Below are 21,184 nucleotides of genomic sequence, written 5' to 3' on the forward strand. Positions count from 1 at the left end.
GTTCATAAGATAACCCTCCAGATGAAAATCATGGACCCCAATCCAAACTTTTGAACCATTCTGTACTGTCCTGATTTAGTGTTAAGGATTATAACTTTTTCATGCCTCGTCATTTACTCAATTGTGCCTACGCTTTAATTTTACTTCATGTTGATTTTTGTGAAAAATTAAAACTTGTAAACAAGTAATTTAAGTATTTGAATTCAGTGCTTATATACAGAGGTTAATTGTGAGCTTTTAATAGTGTGGTTTTTACTGTGTTTTACTTCATTTTTGCAGACTATAGTATACTTACAAGTTGGACAGTAAAACTAATGCGCTCAAATCAGCAAAGGTTGCATTATATAATGAGCAAACTTCACGAGCTTTATTGAAGATAAAACTTTTTGATGTTGTCCAAATGCACACCTCAGGGTCATTAGTATCAGTTGATTCGATACAGCGATCTGATTCATTTGAAAAATTAAAAGAATAAACTTCGTTTTGTGCAGATAACGTTATAAGATTAATAGATAAACATGATAAATAAATTTAAAAAATCAGACAAACCAAAAAAAAAAAAAAAAAACGATGGAGGAATTGTAATCACATTTACCAGTAATATTTTTGGAACATAAAGCATAGAATTTTGAAAAACAGCTATCGTCTGTCCATGATCCATCTCGATGTTTCCATACACAGTCTGCATCAATGTCATCATTTCTGTCTTTATTATCTGGTTGACCAGCTTCCCAATTCGTATAGTGTTGAGTCCTGTTCAACATGTCGACATACCTCCCCTCATGTATAATATCATTGACCCCAATCCAGTAATAGTACGACTTGAAAAACCTTTAGAAACATGCATAAGTTAAAAAGAAAATCGTGTTGATATGAAAACCTTAAAGAACATGCATACATTGAATAGAATATCGCGAGGATATGCAAACTTTAAAGAACAAACCTATATTGTATAGAATACCGCCATGACATAAAAACCTTAAAATCAGGCATATATTTTTGAAATATGATATCACGGGGACGTAAAAATATTTAAGAACATACATATACGAAGTGAATATTGTACTTCGAAGGTGGCTAAATCATGGTATTGACCGCAAAAACAGCAATAACTGTTTTATTATATGATTAAATGATAGAAAACTCCTACAAGACTTTATCTTTGCTTTAATTGAAAGTTTTAACAAGAAATTTCTACAACAACACATTGTAACAGAAAAAATAGAACAGGTCGATAATTCCTTATATTGACCTGCAATAATTCCATGTATTGACCTTGAAGGTCACGTGCAGGTCAATATAACGTAGTATTTTTGTTGGATCTTAGCCAATCAGAGATAAGGAAATTATTCAATCATATAATAACAAAGATTATCAACACAAGTGTCAGTATACTGAAAACATTCTCCAATGAAACAGGATGAGATATTTCGAAATTATACTCAACGTACATGTGTACATAGTGTTCAATTAATATGTTCGATGATCGATTAGGGTTCAATGTTTAAAAATGTAATATACCATATATTACATGGCTTAATTCTCGGGCAGCAATACCAGAATATTTGCCCCTCGGTGACAGGAAAGCCCTGGAGTGTTATGTCACCCTCTGCCTTCGGCATCGGGCGACATAACACTCTGGACAGGGCTTTCCTGTCACCTTGGGGTAAATATTCTGGTATGCTGCCCTCGAAGCCATGTAATATATGTATAATATTCAATTGAATAGAAAATCGTGAGGATATAAACAAGAGGCCCAGGGGCCACAGCGCTCACCTGAGCACATTGGGCTTGAATTAACCCCCCCCCCTTCCGGGCGTTCATCATTTGAACAAACTAGAATCTACACTACCTGAGGATGATTCCATATAAATACATGTAACCCGGGTATCACTAATCATAGCTTTGAAGTACTTGAAAAGAAGATTTTAAAAGGTTTCCCTATATATCCCTATGTAAAACTTGGGACGGCCATTTTGGCCCCACCCTATCCCCAGGGCCGGGGGTCATGATTTGAAAAAACTTGAATCTACACTACCTGAGGATGATTCCACATGAGTTTCATCTTTCCTGGCCCAGTGGTAATTGAGAAGGATTTTTAAAGATATTTCATATATATTCCTATGTAAAACTTGGGTCTGCCATTTTGGCCCCATCCTTGCCCCGGGGGTCATGATTTGAACAAACTTGAATCTACACTACCTAAGGATGATTCCACATGAGTTTCATCTTTCCTGGCCCAGTGGTTCTGGAGAAGAAGATTTTTTAAGATTTTTCCTATATATTCCTATGTAAAACTTGGGTCGGCCATTTTGGCCCCACCCTTGCCCCAGGGGTCATGATTTGAACAAACTTGAATCTACACTACATGAGGATGATTCCACATGAGTTTCATCTTTCCTGTCCTAGTGGTTCTTGAGAAGAAGATTTTTAAAGATTTTTCTTATATATTCCTATGTAAAACTAGAGTCGGCCATTTTGGCCCCATCCTTGCCCCTGGGGTCATGATTTGAACAAATTTGAATCTACACTACCTAAGGATGATTCCACATGAGTTTCATCTTTCCTGGCCCAGTGGTTCTGGAGAAGAAGATTTTTTTAAGATTTTTCCCATATATTCCTATGTAAAACTTGGGTCGGCCATTTTGGCCCCACCCTTGCCCCGGGGGTCATGATTTGAACAAACTTGAATCTACACTACCTGAGGATGATTCCACATGAGTTTCATCTATCCTGGCTCAGTGGTTCTGGAGAAGAAGATTTTTAAAGAGTTTTCTTATATATTCCTATGAAAAACTTGGGTCTGCCATTTTGGCCCCACCCTTGCCCCGGGGGTCATGATTTGAACAAACTTGAATCTACACTACCTGAGGATGATTCCACATGAGTTTCATCTTTCCTAGCCCAGTGGTTCTGGAGAAGATTTTTAAAGATTTTTCCTATATATTCCTATGTAAAACTAGGGTCGGTCATTTTGACCCCACCCTTGCCCCGGGGGTCATGATTTGAACCTACACTACCTGAGGATGCTTCCACATGAGTTTCATCTTTCCTGGCCCAGCGGTTCTGGAGAAGAAGATTTTTTAAAAATGCCATTAATTTTTAACAAATTCATGATTATCTCCCCTTGGAAAAGGGCGTGGCCCTTCTTTTGAACAAACTTGAATCCCCTTCACCCAAGGATACTTTGTGCCAAGTTTGGTTGAAATTGGCCTAGTGGTTCTTGAGAAGAAGATGAAAATGTGAAAAGTTTACGACGACAACGACGACGACAACAGAGAACGGACATATTTTGATCAGAAAAGCTCACTTGAGCCTTCGGCTCAGGTGAGCTAAAAACTTAAACAATATGCAGTAAAATGAAATAGGTTGCATTTGTACTGAATAGAATATAAAGAAGATACCTTTTAAAAACCGTTCTTCTTTATGATGACACAATACCTCTGAATTAAAAATCCACACTTTATATACCATTTTGTGGAAAGTTATATTGTTTTTAGAAATCAAAGTTAGTAAAGAGTGCAAATTTGGCGACTAAAAATAGTAAACAGAAAGAAAGACTTTCCTATATATATTTACAATATAACGCGCTTATATCGAATTGACATTTTCTGTGATTTTCATTTCCTTTGACTTTGACAAATATATTGTAATCTTTACCTTAACAGATATTTTAAAAATTGCGCATATTACATGTATTACAAGGCAAAAGTCATTATTATAAGCGTGTTTTACTGTAAACGGCGGAGTTTAGAAACAGTGATCGATCTCAAAAGCATATTAAACAATACAAATATAGAAAGAGAGACATAAAGCATTCCCTTGGTGGAATTTTATACTGCATTACCGAACCTTGTGAGCATTTCATCGGTCTCATTATCTGGAATTTCTGCGAGAATTCCACCATTTTCTTGGCATTTTCTGTGTGACGTTTGAAATGTCCTTCGTTCTTTCAGTATCCAAAAACATCGGTCATTGAAGAAGAAAGTAGAATCACTCGGACAATAGTCTGTCCAAATTAAAAGGAAGAATTGGATATTTGCTTAACTTCATAAATATAGATATATAATTTTTGACTTTTAAGTTTACTTTGAACTTTTTTTTTTTATAGATATGCACTGTCGATCTTATAAAAATGCAATTAAATATTTTGTGCAAAATGACTTACTTTGCAATAAATATCCAGTTACAAAGACACTTAATACAAAAAATATCTGAAAATTCATTGCACAGACCACATTAAGTAGACTGAGCATGGCTTACTATTAGCCTGTATATAATATAGAGCATACATGCAATTGTGCTCTAAAGAGAATAAAGAGAAAAGAATAAAATGAATATATTCTATTTAATAAATGCTAAATCGGACTAATTATCAACAAAAAGATCGAATTCAAAGACCCAGTGACAGCTAGTGCTTTGGGTAAAGAGCATCAAGTATAAATTTGCGGAAAAGTTAAAAATATTTTGGGGAATAGAGGGGGGTGTTCAACAAATTACACCCATGCAGGTAATCACACTGCAATTACTATTATTATTTAAAAATAAATAATTTTTAGATTAGATACTCCTTAATCATTTACAATATATATTGCTTTATAATACAGGTATTTAAACAATCTGAATGATAAAACTAAAACATATATTGAAACCCAGATTCTTGTATAATATCATGCTTTATGAAAAAATGCGTGTTGTATGGCACTTCTTCAGTTTATCCAATTTCATTAAGATTTTGGTATGCAAAATCATTATGCTACGATACATTATTCCATCTTTTGTCGACAAAAAGTGTTGCCATGGTTGCTAAAAATAGAAATTATTTCTGCGAGTGTTGCATTGGTTAGAGATATGGAGATTTTAAAGTCTTTTATCTTTTGATCCGTCATCAATATTTCAATAGTTTGGATCGAGTACTTCTTTCATATATTCCTTAATGTTCTGCCTGAAAGTGTAATTATTCATAAATATAATATAAACCAAACTGATCTAATGATAAAATTCATCAAATTCACATTTAACTCTAGCTTTAATATAGTACTTTAACATAACAAAGGTACTACTTTACTTTACCTTTTTCAAGCATTTCTTGCGATAAATACATGTAGCGTGTAAAAACAAGGCTTTTTGATGTCGTTGAGAACTACTAGTATTTCTTCAATAAAAATGGGTGTCTGAAATTTTCATATCTTATGATAGGTCAACAACAAAATTACTTCGTTTAAAACGCTTTCTACACACTATTCTGCACACAAATATTCTGAAGTTTGTATTAAAAGGATGCTGAAACGCGTCATTGATAACATTTGATTTGAGTAGTGTTCGTAGACCAAGTCTTCTAACAAACAGTTGGAATTCTATTGGCATGATTCCTACGAAGCATATATTTTTTTTTCAAAAACATCAAAATGAGGTGGGAAAACACTTGTTGTGGTCTTTAGATATTGACGATTTCAATTTACACTAGTTATTTCTTTTCTTACTTCTATCCAAGTAAACTTTAAAAAATAATCACTGCAGAATCTGCAACATCTCCTTCATACCTGAAGGTTTTTCTGACGTTAGACGAAGAGGGATACTGTAGAAGTGAAAAACATTGCGAAGGTTTTAACTTTGCTATGTTCACGATTAAAGAATTTTCCGCGAACATAAAGCCATCTTGATCAAAGTCGACATGTATTCATTTATTTGTACACTTGAATATACAATTTTTTTTCTACTTGGTAATAATAAAGTATTGACTCAGAGAAATGCATAAATATTAGGATATGGCAAAAGCGGGTAAAAGTTACTAGTTTTTTTTTTATTATTACTTTACCATTATTTTCTTTGTTTTCAAAAATAAATTCAAACAATTGCAAATATTTAGTTATATATGAGAAGATGTCTGTGAAAATCAAACCACCAAGAAATGTTCAAATATAGTTAATCGTGAAAAATTGAACACGTGAAATTATAGACGTTTACAGTATCTGAAAGCTAAACCGTACGGATTAATGTTAATGTTGACTACGAAATGTTCCATCAACTTGATCAATACATAGGGCTTTTTAATCTATTCGTAATTTTTTATTAGATGATAAGCCTTCAATGGTACACTTTCTTACATTTTCATTTTTTTTTTTTTGGTTCTTTTTATAGAGAAATTTTGTATTCACAAAAACTTTGTGATACAATAGTTCTCTAGCACTTTCAACTTAGATTGCACAAGGATTGACTAAGTATTAAATCAGATCATAGTGACACATCTATACTTTTTCCTTGTGGAAACTATCGCATGCCTTAGTCGGAGAAACATTGAGAATCAGATCAGAGTGATAAATCTATACTTTTCGAGGTGTATACATGTACAATACAGATGTTCTGTTTCCCGAACTCATAAAGATTATGACAGCAATATGATGTTTTCCTTTACTATGGTTTGGTTTTTCTTATTGTTTATTTCATCATGAACGGTTTTGTTCGCTAAAAATGGTTTGAAAGGGCAATTTAAGGTAGGATTCTTCTCTGGTTTCTGACTAGATGAAACATTCAAAGTATATTTGCTTATATGTCTTATATATTGAAGTGTAAGGCATTTAAAAGACCATATGTTTCTTTCCTCATCACAATTGTACAACTTTAAATAGAAATTGTAAACTGCGTTTGAAAACTATCAGGGACTATATTTTGGGCGGAATGGTAGCGTATGAAAATATCTTCTTTTCTGCATTTCAAATTTATAATAGAACAATGAATTTAGTTATAATTTTTACACAATCGAAGACTTGGAGAAATTTTCAAATGTAAGATAGATTAATAATGAGGGACTAAACTTTCAAAATATATCAAATAAATATGATTTTTCAAACAAACTAAAACTTTATTAGCTTTTAAACGCTTCCTATCAAAGTGCAGATTTGAGCCAAAAAACCATAAAAAGTATTTTTTCTCTCTTAGTAAACGATCAAAACTTTTTGTTTTTGTATCATTTTGTACATTTATAAGACTACTTTATCATATGTGAAAATAAGAAAAAGTTAAATATAGGAAGCATATGAAAATAACTAATATATCCTAAAAAATTAAGAAAAACAAAGAAAATTCGGGTTAGCCAATATCCAGTTTAGTTAAATTATTTATGTAAATTTGATAATATCATGCTATAGACCCGATATAGTAATATGTTCTTATGCAAAAAGAACAATCATTAAACTTTTGAAATAGAAGTAGGTATCACATGATTGGCAACAGTTATTTTTTATTATACCCCACGCAACTAGTTGCGGGAGGTATAATGTTTTTGACCCGTCCGTCAGTCAGTCAGTCAGTCAGTCCGTCAGTCAGTCCTCTTTTTTTGTCAGCGCAACTCCTCATAAACCGCTGGACAGAATTTCGTCAAACTTTGCAGGTATTTAGGACACAATGTGTAGATGTGCATATTACCAGGAAATTCCGATTCCTTTATTTTTTCCGGGAATTTCCGCACTTTTTAACTTAGGCATTTGGCCATACCTTGAATATAGAGATGAACAGTTTGTCAGCGCAACTCCTCATAAACCGCTGCACAGAATTTTGTCAAACTTTGCAGGTATTTAGGACACAATGTGTAGATGTGCATATTACCAGGAAATTCCGATTCCTTTATTTTTCCCGGATTTTCCTCACTTTTTAACTTACGCATTTGACCATGCCTTGAATATAGAGATGAACAGTTTGTCAGCGCAACTCATAAACCGCTGCACAGAATTTCGTCAAACTTTGCAGGTATTTAGGACACAATGTGTAGATGTGCATATTACCAGGAAATTCCGATTCCATTATTTTTTCCGGGAATTTCCGCACTTTTTAACTTAGGCATTTGGCCATACCTTGAATATAGAGATGAACAGTTTGTCAGCGCAACTCCTCATAAACCGCTGCACAGAATTTCATCAAACTTTGTAGATATTTAGGACACAATGTGTAGATGTGCATATTACCAGGAAATTCCGATTCCTTTATTTTTCCCGGATTTTCCTCACTTTTTAACTTACGCATTTGACCATGCCTTGAATATAGAGATGAACAGTTTGTCAGCGCAACTCATAAACCGCTGCACAGAATTTCGTCAAACTTTGCAGGTATTTAGGACACAATGTGTAGATGTGCATATTACCAGGAAATACCGATTCCATTATTTTTTCCGGGAATTTCCGCACTTTTTAACTTAGGCATTTGGCCATACCTTGAATATAGAGATGAACAGTTTGTCAGCGCAACTCCTCATAAACCGCTGCACAGAATTTCATCAAACTTTGTAGATATTTAGGACACAATATGTAGATGTGCATATTACCAGGAAATTCCGATTCCTTTATTTTTCCGGGAATTTCCACACTTTCCAACTTAGACTTTTTGGCCATATTTAGAATATAGAGATGAACAGTTTGTTAGCACCACTCCTCTTAAACTGTTGTACATAGTTTCTTTTATCCCAAAGAGTTTTGCCTATTATTCAAGAAAATTTCTCCCCCCCCCACCACTTCAAATTAATGTTTGGATTTGTATAATGCCAAGAAATTTTGATTCCATTATTTATCTAGAAACTTCATTCCACATTTAAATGTCCTCATATGTAAGACATTTTGATGTTAAGATTTTTTTGCAATTATTGTCCTTTTTGATCTATACTGTGTATTTAAAGTGCACTGTGCCTTTCATTTTGTGTTTCACCGTCAAGTTTTGGGGGAGCGTGGGGTATGTGAGCTAGCTCACTTTTTCTTTCATTCTTTATGTCAAGGAAAAAGATAATGACCTTGGCCTGACCTTTCCTCTAATATAAAACGGTGAAATTTAATTTCACTGATAATATCACTTACTGATATTGTCTTCTTGATTCTGTGAAAATTTCATCAATTTTTAAATATTAGAAATATGAGAAGAATCCTACCTTAATGAGAAACTAAAACTAGAAAGTTTTCCTTAAATCCATTTAATATATCTCTGAGGATTTTTAATCGCTGACTCATTGCACTATAGGAATCTTTAAGGTAAGTTTGAGCAATTTTGTTTTCATGAATTATTGGGTGACTAAACCAATTAATACACTTTCTTTTAGAAATTTTAAAAGTTTTTGAGATATGACAAAAAGGTTTCAAAAAATCTTTTATTCATTGTCCATATTTATTAAAAATATTAATAATCCCTTCTGGGGACAAATGTAATGAGTTGTTTGTTTCTCATGGAGATTTTGATGCCCTTATAATTGTCCATATGTTTAATAACGACATTCCCCATCTATCTGAGGTCCTATATGTTGGTCTGTGTCATAACATAGGAACACCGACAGAAGTGGCCATCAGAAGGGACGTGATGGACATGGAGGAGATGATAAATAAACCTGTTTATATACATAGTGGATTGTTTGCTATGTGCAGTGGGAGTTATAGAGAGGGGTTTAGGTTTATCTCCTCAGATCAGGATATAATGTTTTGGGATATTAATTGTAAATTGATAAGCGAACTGTCTCAATCTACTATTTACAATGCAGCTAGGCAAGCCATTTTCCTTATGAAGAACGAAGATACCCCGCCTGGATTTGTCAGATTACAACTTCTGTCAAAGCCAAGAAACACCTTTTTCCCCTTAAACGACAAATCTTTTCTTCCAAGCTTGATATGGAGAGAGATGATATTTTATTGGAATAAAAGTATTTTGGGGTTGCATAACGTTCAGCGTCATGGTCCTTGTACAACTGGTTTCTGTGGACATCTAGAGTTTGATCATACCTTTTGTATGAAAAGTAAACCCTGGCCCAAAACAACTCTGAATTGGATTGAACGATCTATTCGTAAGAAATACAGTTGGCCTCCTGTATACCGGGGTATATATTTGAGAAAATTCTGAAGAATGGATATCACTGTGTTCCTATCGGAAGCAATAGTTTATCTCCAGATTACGAATTAGAGTGGAGATTATCGTTTTCTCGAGCTGAACAAAAACTTGTGTACATCATGAACCATACACAATTTTTATAATACGGACTTTTGAAAATATTTATGAAGGAAGTTATAAACCAAGGGGTATACGAGCCATTGCTCTGTTCATGTCATGTAAAAACTACAATGTTCTGGATGATACAATTAGAAACTACTCAATGGTACCCAAACAATTTGTTAAATTGTGTCTGGAAGTGTATTAAATACCTCATTCTTTGTGTGCATCATAGCGTGTTCCCAAACTTTTTTATTCCTGAAAATAACATGTTTGCAAACAAAGTATGCGGAAAAGGAGGCATCTGCTTATACGAACAACTTGAGCGATACTACGAAATTGGTTTATCTTGTCTTCTATTGAGTCCGACTCTCAGATCATTCCTTGAACCAGCTCTAACGAATCCGTCATTTGAGATACCTTTTGAAATGGGACACGATATATCTGTCGTCGATAAAGATATATGTATGAGAAATGAAATATTTGATCTTCCGTGCCACTATGTTATTCTACAGCAGTATTATTAGTTTTGAAATCGATAGAAAATCTTTTACAGTTTTCGTTTACACAATTCCGAACACTAATATTACAGCACTGCACATCTTTTACTCTCGTTTACACGGCGTTCCATATGGAAAATGTTTCATCCTTCTGCTCGAATAAAGATGTGTACACTTTTGACAGGACTGTTTGTAACATGCTAAAGCTGGCAGGAAGGATAGATGCATGTCTAATTCACTATATCTAGCTTTGTTTTACTATAGACAGGGTTGGAATGAAAAAACGGTACATTTAATTAACATCATCAGAGAAAGGATATTCAAACCCTATGTCTTGTATGAAAACCATATAAACCGACAGAGTTACGAAGCTATTTGCAGTCTTTCTCCGTCTAGGCGGATGGCTAAAGCATGGACAAAAAGTTTGAAACTTGATCTACATTCCACTTATATTCAAGAATTAATCTTGGAACAACAAATGGTTAAGCAAAATGGATGGTTATATTTATCTATATCTCCATTTCTAACACTAGAAATGTTGTCTGTGTTTAGAAATTACAGACTAGGAAACAAATCTAAGTATCTTCGGTCAGTGAAAGCCTTAAGGACGCTGTTGCTGTACGATAATTGGAAATATGTTCCGTCGTATACTAGAGACATATCCTGGCAGATACTAGGGATCTGTCAGCAATTGATAGGAGACTTATACGGTGCATTACAGTCTTATCAAGAGTCTCTTAGACAGGAACCGTTCCACCAAATACAGTTTGCTACGGAAATTAGAATGAGACATGTTCAAAGTCAACTTTACAGGAAAAGGACTAAAAATTGAATTCCTAAGCCAAAAAATTACAGCATACAAACACATCTTAGGTGAAATATTCGCTGTGGAAAAAATCATTGCTGCATGTTTTAAATCAATCACACATACAGAATATTAAAGTGAATTTCCATTAATGCAATCAAGCTTTAATGTTTTTCTGCACCGTAAATGTTTTGATATTGGGTGAAAAAAATTAATCCAAAAACTGTCTCATTCAAAAGAAAATAACAATGTTCACGATGGTAACAAGCTTCTAGCTTCTCCAAATGCAACAGACAGTTGGTTGGCCAAAAAAAAATCTTCTTTGTGTACATTGACAAAATTTTGAATCTCTCTTCTGACCGTTAATATATCTCAAACTGTCTGAGCAATACAAACTTACTTCTACAAACGTCAGAGGTGGAAGGAGGAGGAAGTATTCCCTGTTGACGCGTCACACCCGCTGTGTGCTTTTTTGTCATGATTTGGTAAACGAAGAATGGCCTTACAATTTTATTAAAGAGTCCGTCAACATTCAATCTAAAAAGCGCATGTACTTGCAAACAATATTATTGCATCGCCTTTATTGACGACGGATTTTTTCGTTATTTCCTGATCATGACAAGGAGCACACGGCGGGCGGGTGTGACCGGTCGGCAGGGGATGCTCACTCCTCCATGGGACCTGATCCCACCTCTGATGTTTTGGGGGTCCGTGTTTGCTCTGCTCTTATTTTGTAAATAGTTTTATGGACTTTGAGATTGAATATTGTTCGTTATCTCAATATCCTTCTTGTATTATGTTGATTTCAAAGTAGATTGCATGTATGCTTCTGAATCATCAACCAGTTTTAGAAGCCTGTCTCTATTCAAGAATTATTCGTAAGAACTTGTTAAACATAAACCCACATGGAGGTGATAATGTTATATTTTTAAGGAAGAGTAGGCAGCTGAACATATATGGCAGATATACCATTTTAATTACAATTAATTTTTATATACTAAGTACATGTATACTTTTTCCGCGTTGTACGACGGCATTTAGGTGTATTTGAGGGTATTGTCCTCTGCTAACTCCGACTCTCAGATCAATCCTGAACCACCTTTCAAAATCAATACTTTTTAATCCTTTAAAAGTTTCCTTCCCAAGAACAAAGAATTATAATAGATATTCCAAAACACAAAAATTTTGATCTTGTTCATATAAAGTCTTACGGCAGGGACATGTATGGAACGCCATAGCTGCCTTATGTGGCTATTTCATGAGAAGATGGTGCTTTAGTATATTATGCTGTGGTTATTCTATATGAAGGTGGTGCTTTTTTTATATTATGCTGTGGTTATTTTATATGAAAATTGTGCTTTTGTTATATTATGCTGTGGTTATTTCAGGTGGTGCTTTATTATATTATGTTGTGGTTATTTTATATGAAGGTGGTGCTTTATTATATTATGCTGTGGTAACCGGTATTTTATATGAAGGTGGTGCTTTATTATATCATGCTGTGGTAATAGTCCAATCCACACTTTGCAAAAGTTGTGTTCCTTTGCGGGGTCAACCAAAAGGTCAATGGGGAAAGAAACGACATTTTTCCTCTTTATGCTACCAAACATTTAGACATGCCCCTGCCGCTATTTTTCATAAATTTGCCTTTGAGAGTTAACCAGACGACATTTTTTGTTTTAAATGGGGCGTTCGATATTGAATGCTCGTATTCGGAATGTTTCGGGCATACTCATTTACCTAAAGCAAACTTAGCGTTGAATAAAACGCCAAGATATTGAACGCTAAAATTCGCTAGACTTTTATAGTTTTTTTATTATAGATTATTTTATCAGCTTTATAATAAATAGTTATATAACATTTTTAGGTAAGTTTTCCTATTATGTCACAAATGTAATAAGAATCGCTATAAACCATGAAAAACGCTGAGTCACACCGGAAACAGTTATGTCACACGCCAGTGTAACGACGAAAAGTGACCCCCGAAGAATATTGACGTATAAATTTGACCCCCTGGTCAATATTCTACGTAGAAAAATGACCCACTTTTCTGTAGAAATCATGGTCTTGGGGTCATTTTTCTCCGTGTGCATTGTAGAAAAACGACCCCGTAGAATAGTGACCCCTTGTCATTTTTTGATGCAAAAACATTCGTTTTGGTAGGGATATTCTTGTTAGGCGAATGTATACGGGTAATATCAAGCAGCCTTATGCTTTGAAGTGTTAATTTCTGAAAGCTTTTAAGCTAAAATAACGAAATCAAAGCTATGCAATACCTAACATTTATAATACAAACCGTCTTATCCCCATTAATGGAAAACAATATCTATTAGAATGTACTAAAGCTTGTTATGTGCTGAAATTCTTGGAGTCTTAATTCGAAATAATCAAGATATAAAAATTATAACAATTGAGGGTGAAGAGTACAAACTCTCCCAATATGCTGATGATACGTCTCTCATCTCAAATGGTTCAACAAGATCCATGGATGGTGTTCTCCGAGAATTAGATTATTTTGGTAATATATCAGGCTTAAAGATAAATTTCTTAAAAACTAAAATGATATGGATTGGAAGTAACAAATTTTCAAGGGAAGTACTAAGTATTTCATCAGTCAAGGTGGAAGCTCTAAGAATAAAATTTTCAGTAAACTTGTATGAAATGCCCCATCTTAATTATTCCATAAAGCTAAATGAAATCAAAACTTTAGTAGGTAAGTGGAGTTTGAGGAAACTTACCTCAATCAGAAGGTAAAAATAGTAATTAAAACTTTAATATTACCCAAACTAAACCATTTAATTCTTACTTACCAAACCCTAAGTCAGATTTTTTGAAGACGTTTGAGACTGAAAAAGTATTATTTCTATGGGGTAACAAAATTCATAAGGTAAAGAAAAATGTTATAATTCAGGACTATAAATATGGAGGTCTAAAAATGATTGATTATACAGAATTCATTTCTGCCCTAAAATCATGTTGGATCAGAATACTTATTCACTCAAATGCAAACTGGGCAAAACTATTTGAAGCTGAACTAAAAGTAGATATAAACAAACTTTGGATAAGGGGTTCTGATTACATTCGGAATCTCTCAACAAGATTTAATAATGTTTAGGAAAGAAGTTCTGTCAAGTTGGCAAGATAAATCAAGAGAATTACAGGCAGGTGCTCTATGATCATATATGGAATAATCCAAAGATTAAAATTAATAATAAATCTTTCTTTTGGAAAAACTATTCTAACGAAGGCATTGTGTTTCTAACCGACCTGTTTAACAACGAGAGTAGTTTCGTAAGTCTCAACTCATTAATAAACTTGAAAACCAATTTTGTTGATTATAATGGTCTTTGAATAGCAGTGTTAGATAGACTGAAAAATATAAAAAGTGATGAAATTAAACATACTAAGTTGATTTGGTCACATATTCCAAATTCCATTTTTAGCTCTACTGGTCAGAGACCAGAAGGGCTTATTCGATAGTAATGCGTCCGTCTGACTGTCTGTCTGTAAACAATTTTTCAAAATGCTACTCTTCCTACAGACTTGGTCAGATTTCAATATAACTTGGCACACAAGTAGACTACACTAATATACATAATTCTTTTTATTGTTTTCCATTTCGATGAACGGTGTTACTAAAAATAGAAATTTTTGTGAAAGGCTTTTAAAATGCTACTCCTCCTACAGTTTTGGTCGGATTCCAATATAACTTAGCACACAAGTAGACTATACTAAGATACATACTTCTGTGCATCGTTTTTTGATTTTGATGAAAGGTTTTGCCGTTTTGTCCCTAATATACCCTGGATTCTCCACTCCATTAGATCCACCCTTTTCCATTTCCTGAACATTAATGTCTCCTTATTAATCTTAGCCACTGAAAAGAAAAATCTTAACTATTAAACAGTAAGAGATGTACAATAATGAACTGATGATTGAAAAATTCGTGCTCTTTATTTGAAATGCCAAAAAAAATTATTAAAAGCTCATATATTTTTTTAAAATTTATGTTATCAATAAACTATTTATTAGCGTTAAATAAAGCTTTTAATTATACTTACTTGTATCATAACTGTCCTGATATGAAGTTGGTTATCTATTTAGCATGCTTATCACAATTCTAATGAAAATAAGATTGTTTGAGATAAAGAAGTTGAAGTCTACATGCAAACTTCTACCCAGAATTTTAATAAGTTTGCATAACTGAAGTGTTTAACAAAAATTTTATAGGAAGTGTGCTTTATATGCTGCAGTTTAAATACTGGAACATATTTTTATGGTACATAAGTCTTTTTATTAGATTAAAAAAGTGCCTACCCCTGTGTTACCATGCATTAAAAATAGACAAGTTTAAAACTTTTGGTCCAAGATTTTTTTTCTTTGCCCGTAAATTTCATTGTATCTTTTTGTAAAAGTACTTTTTTGGGTTATTCAAATTTCAATAGTGCTGTTTACCAATTATTGCATTGTTAGAAATTCAAATTATGTGTACACGACAATTATAATTGCTGTGTACTAATTATTTGAATTTCTAATAAATCAAAGATTAGTGAATAACCATAAATCCAGATTCGGAGGCTTGACTACAATTGTGTTGACTCGAAATATCCCTGTGAACTTGAAACAAAAGTCTGCCTCATATGGTGCATATTTGGATGGGTGTTTGGAGCATGGATTTATTCCTCAAGTTTCAATTTGCCTACACACATTATGTAATGTTTCATAATCTACATATGTGTTCAACTAAATAAAACCATAGATTCATTTCACCCAAGCCTGTCTTACATGTTTTTATATCTTATGTTTCAGCTGGTGCTAGTTCTTATTTACATGAAGGAGAATTTAATTGGATGCTCTAGGTATGATCTTTTTTTTTTAACGAAGAGTTTGGTTTTTTTAAGTTGATGTTACAGAAATATCAGCAACCTCATTTAAAGTCAGCATTTCGTAAATTCTATTATCGTTTTATTACTAGTAACCTTGTAAGCAAACATAATCTAATTTTTGGTCATATATTCTACCAACTGCTAGGACCGACTAACGTTTTAAAATTCATATTTATGTTTTTTTATCCCATTGTTAACTATTTAAACGTCATATTTGCAAGGGTTTTGGAATGAAATGTACATTTATAATGCTAGTAAATTAGTAGTTAAGTAATTTTTAATTAAGTCGGCGACTACGGTCAAAAAATGCAAAAATATACTTTATTTTATGGTAAATAATCCTAATAAAACTAATAATTATAAACTAATCTGAACAAAAAATGCCAGCCCCATTAAAAAACAAATCCAGCATTCTTCATTCAAGTACTCCGAAGCTGACATCAAAAAGATGCTGGAGTTTCTGATTGACAATATCTATGTTGTTTTTGATGACCAGGTCTTCCAACGATCTATTGGAATCCCAGTCTTATGTGTGAAAAAAAACACTTGCTGTGGCCTTCAATTCGACATTTAGATATATCGACGACTTATTGTCAATTAACAATGATAATTTCCATTCTTATGTCGATACGATATATCCTGGTGAGCTTGAAGTTTTTTCGTGACATTGGACTAAGGCAAGCCATGACCGCCTTTGCATCACTTGCCAAAGTATGGAAGTACAATACAACACAAAGACCAAACTTAAGTTCCTCAACACAAATGTTCTATCTGTATTGTTCTATTGTGATGAACTATGGAGAACAACAGAAAAAGACGACGGAAAGCTTTATACGTTCCATCGAAGATACCTTGGGAGGATCCTAAAAATACACTGGCCTGAAAAGATAACTATCCAACAACTGTTTGAAACATAGGGAGATAACGAACAGTATTCAAGATCAAAAAGAAAAGGAAGTGTGTTGACCTAACTTCCACCCCACCCCCACTCTCATAATACAGGTTATCAGAAAATAGATAAATCCTCTTTTAAAAACCTTTTTTTTGTTTTACTTTTATATCTTTGATTGTCAAACAATTCCTGAGTCTGACTTCTGTATGTTTTGGTGTGGACTCTTCTCCTGAACAAAACTTCCTGGATCCGTGCCTACCGATTGAAAGTTTAAATACCTCTCCCATTAATGATCATGAATATTTACAATGATTGGTTTGTATGCCTTGGTTTCTTATTTTAAAAATTGAAACGAAAGTAGATATGACTGGTTTTCTAATTAAAAACAATTTAGGAATTTTCAATCGTCATCGCGGATATATATTACCTTCTAACAAACATTTCTCAGGTGAGGTTGATATAATTCAATTAAGATGTTTCTGTAAATAGAAGAAATGTGATTAAAGTTAATTTTCTCATCATCCATGTATTACCCTTTTTTAATTGTGAAAAATTTTTGTTCATACAAATTATTTATAAGACATAAGCTCTAAATTCACTCTATGAACGTTATAAAACCATTTTAATCATGTTAAATGATCATGTACATGTCGAAGGATAAATTCACTGCTTCGTTTTTTTCATCAAGTACAAATTACCAATCCTTTTTTCCAGCAGCATGGATCATATTCCTCGTCTATCAGAAGTCCTGTACGTGGGTCTCTGTCGTACGTTAGGGACACCAACGGAAGTAGCCATCAGAAGGGACGTGAGGGATATGGTAGAGTTGATACAGAAACCCTTGGACACTGAATTGCGTCGAATGTGGAGCGGTAGTTATAGGGAGGGGTTCCGATTGGAGTCTTCCGATCGAGATATCATGTACTGGAGTCAATATCATAAAATGATAAGCGAAATTTCTCAGACAAACATTTACGACGCATCAAAACATACTATTATTTTAATGGAGGATACGGGTGTTCCACCTGGATTTGTCAGATTGCAAATTCTAACACCGCCAAGAGACAATTTAAGCACATTAGCATGCGTCTCCTTCAGTGACAAATATTATCTTTCAAATTTGCTATGGAGAGAAAAGTGGTTGCAGGTATATAAAAACATCAAGGCTTTTCAAAATGTCGACGGACATGGCCCATGTACCACTGGCTTTTTTGCAGAAATTGAATTTGATTATGCTCTTTGTTTAACTAGCACACACTGGCCAAAAACAGCACTTTTCTGGATAGAGCGTTCACTTAAATACATCTGGCCTCCAGCATACGTGCTTGAAGAAATTCAGAGGAATCGCTTCCACTGTGTTCCTATCGGGAGTAATATTCCATCTTCCTACAATGAAATAGAGTGGAGATTGTCGTTTTCTCGAGCAGAGCAGAAATTAGTTTATACCATGAATCATACCCAATTTTTATGTTATGGACTTCTGAAATTATTCCTGAAAGAAGTCATCAATTACAGAACCGAAGAACCATTACTGTGTTCATATCACATCAAAACTACGCTGTTCTGGGTTATACAGTTAGGATCTATTCAATGGCACCCAAACAATTTACTGCATTGTGTATGGAAATGTTTGAAATATCTTATTCACTGTGTATATCATGGTACGTTTTCCAATTTTTTTATTCCTGAAAATAACATGTTTACCAATAAAGTAGTTGGAGACGCGCGTAACTGTCTATTCGAACAACTAAATAAGTATTACCAACTGGGCGTTTCTTGTCTTCTACTTAGCCCATCTCTCAGTTCAATCTTAGAAAAGGCTCTTAGAATCCCGTCATATGTAATACCTTTTGTCAATGGACATTTGCAGTCTGCTGAGGAGATAGACATGCGTGTTGCATGTGAGGTTTTGCCTAATTCATTTGAAGCTAACGAATTTAATACATATTATCTGTACTTGAAATCAATAGAATCCTTTTTACAATTTTCATTTTCACCCTATCAAACACTTACCCAACAGATTTGTATAGCTCAGACTCTGGTTTATATGGCGTTCCATATGGCAAATAATTCTTCCTGTTGCACTCATAGGGACTTGTATGCTTTAGATAGAAGTCTTTGTAACATGCTGAAACTGGCAGGAAAAATAGGTACAGTGTCTGATTCATTGTTTCTAGCTTTGTATTACTATAGAATGGGTAGGTATAATAAAGCAAGACACCTTAATAACATCATTAGAAAAAGGATTTCACAACCCTTTATCATTTATTTTTGGCTTATTGACCGACGCATATATGAAATTGTGTGTAACATGTCTCTCTCTAGTCGGATGAAAATAGCATGGGCGGGGAATCTGCAATTTGGGTTACGTGTCCCAGTTATCCAGGAATTAATGTTAGAACAACAAGTATCCGAGCAGAATGGAGGGGTTATTTTAACTTTATCACCATTCCTCCTGATAGAAATGCTGTCCATATTGACTAATTACAGACTTGGGAACAAATCTCAGTGTCTACAGTCACTAATAGACTTAAAGACACTGCTTTTGTATGATGATGGGAGATATGTGCCTCTCAGTCAAAGAGACATATCCTGGGAAATACTGGGGATCTGTCAACACGTTGTTGGGGACTTATATGGAGCGTTGCAGTCTTATCAAGAGTCACTTAAACAGAAGCCTATGCACAAAATTCAGAAAGCTTCAGAAGCCAGAATAAGACATATTGAAAGCCAACTTGTACAAAACACAGGACTTAACGAGTAATTTGTACAATTTTGTGTCTTAAAGACGATTTTATCCATAAGAACTATTGAAATCAAATATGATAAGAGAGTAAATGTTGACACTTTAAAGCAGTAAAAATATTGACTTGTAACCATCTTCATCTTTGCTTATTCTTTAGATCAATCGTTTATTTGCACATTTTTAAAAAGTTAATCCCCAAATACAGTTTTAATTATGTTTAAAGAGGGTTAAAATATGTTGTAATTAAATTATATATTTATTACAACTGGGTGCTTTCTGTTTGCCATAAAACATTTTCTCATCAAAATCATACATTTGATTTCTAGTAATAGTGGCATCGTAAATACAGATTTGACCATGTTTATTTTGTAAACTATGAGACTTTCTATATTTTACGAATAAATCAATGAATCAAAAAATGTGTCTTTTTTTATTTAGAGGAGTTAAAAACAAGAAATGTTTCTATTGGTTGCAATTCCTACATCTCCCAAACCAAAAGCAAAATGAAACAGAATTTGTAAATATATAAATTCAATTGCTTCTTTTTTTCTTATCCATCAGCAATAATTTGCATCCTTTTTTCTTACTGATAATATATTACTCCTAGCTAATTCCCTATGTTAGCGTCAAAAGTAAATAAATGGATTCAAAAAATACCCGTAGTTCACTTTTTAATGATAAAAATTTTTCAAATCACATTTTACTGTTTGATTCTTCAACATGCCAGTCAACAAAGATGAATTCGATCTAAATTACCTTTGATGGATATCTAAATTTTATAAAAATCTCTACAAGCTAATAAACGTTGCCATGTCCAGCAAATGTTTTACCACTTTCCTATCTTTACTCCTTACAAAAATAGTTTTTGTAAAGGAGAAACTTCACATTTCCTGACTGTGGTGCAACATCTTCTAGATGATTCTCAAAAACCTCAAATAACTTTTACAAATTATAAAAATGTCAATTTTTCAAAAGTCAGTAGCATCAAATCTTACCACTTTTCTTCACTTTTTATTTAATCTTTCCTTGCGATAAATTACATGTAAAACAGGACTTTTTGATATCGTTAAGAACTACATTTTCAATAAAAATATAACTCGGAAATATCATATCTTGTGTTTGTTCAACAACAAAATAACTTCATTAAAGATCACTCTGGTTCTACACACACACATACTCTGAAGTTGGTATTTAAAGGATGCTTGAACGCGTCATTGACAACATTTGATTTGTGTAGTCTTCGGAGACCAAAGTCTTCTAACAGACTGTTGGAATTTCATGGGCACGAGCTGTGGTACTTCATAAGCCGAACTATTTTTGTGTTCCTACGACAATTTTTTTCAAAAACATCTAAATGAGGAGGAAAAACACTTGCCGTAGCCTTTAGATATATTGACGACA

General features: G+C 33.6%; 1 protein-coding gene across 2 annotated transcripts; it reads left to right on the forward strand.

The window, feature by feature from the left end:
- Nucleotides 1-17,395: 17,395 nt before the first annotated feature.
- LOC134254767 (uncharacterized) lies at nt 17,396-20,190 on the forward strand. Of its 2 annotated transcripts, XM_062737291.1 has the most exons (3): nt 17,396-17,485; nt 17,755-19,187; nt 19,363-20,190. In XM_062737291.1, exons 2-3 carry the CDS (start codon nt 17,756-17,758, stop codon nt 19,368-19,370), a joined length of 1,440 nt encoding a protein of 479 aa, XP_062593275.1. In that variant the 5' UTR covers nt 17,396-17,485; nt 17,755; the 3' UTR covers nt 19,371-20,190. The 2 variants fall into 2 exon arrangements, with proteins under 2 accessions (XP_062593275.1, XP_062593274.1); XM_062737290.1 differs by having other exon boundaries at nt 17,755-20,190.
- Nucleotides 20,191-21,184: the final 994 nt, after the last annotated feature.

Source organism: Saccostrea cucullata, unplaced genomic scaffold, assembly GCF_032062105.1.
Source record: "Saccostrea cucullata isolate Sc308-1 unplaced genomic scaffold, CSIRO_AGI_Scuc_v1 ctg2701, whole genome shotgun sequence".
Taxonomy (NCBI): domain Eukaryota; kingdom Metazoa; phylum Mollusca; class Bivalvia; order Ostreida; family Ostreidae; genus Saccostrea; species Saccostrea cuccullata.

What these genes read in the sequence shown, in the direction of transcription:
- LOC134254767 (XM_062737290.1), top strand. Translation starts at nt 17,756, where the DNA reads ATGGATCATATTCCTCGTCTATCAGAAGTCCTGTACGTGGGTCTCTGT.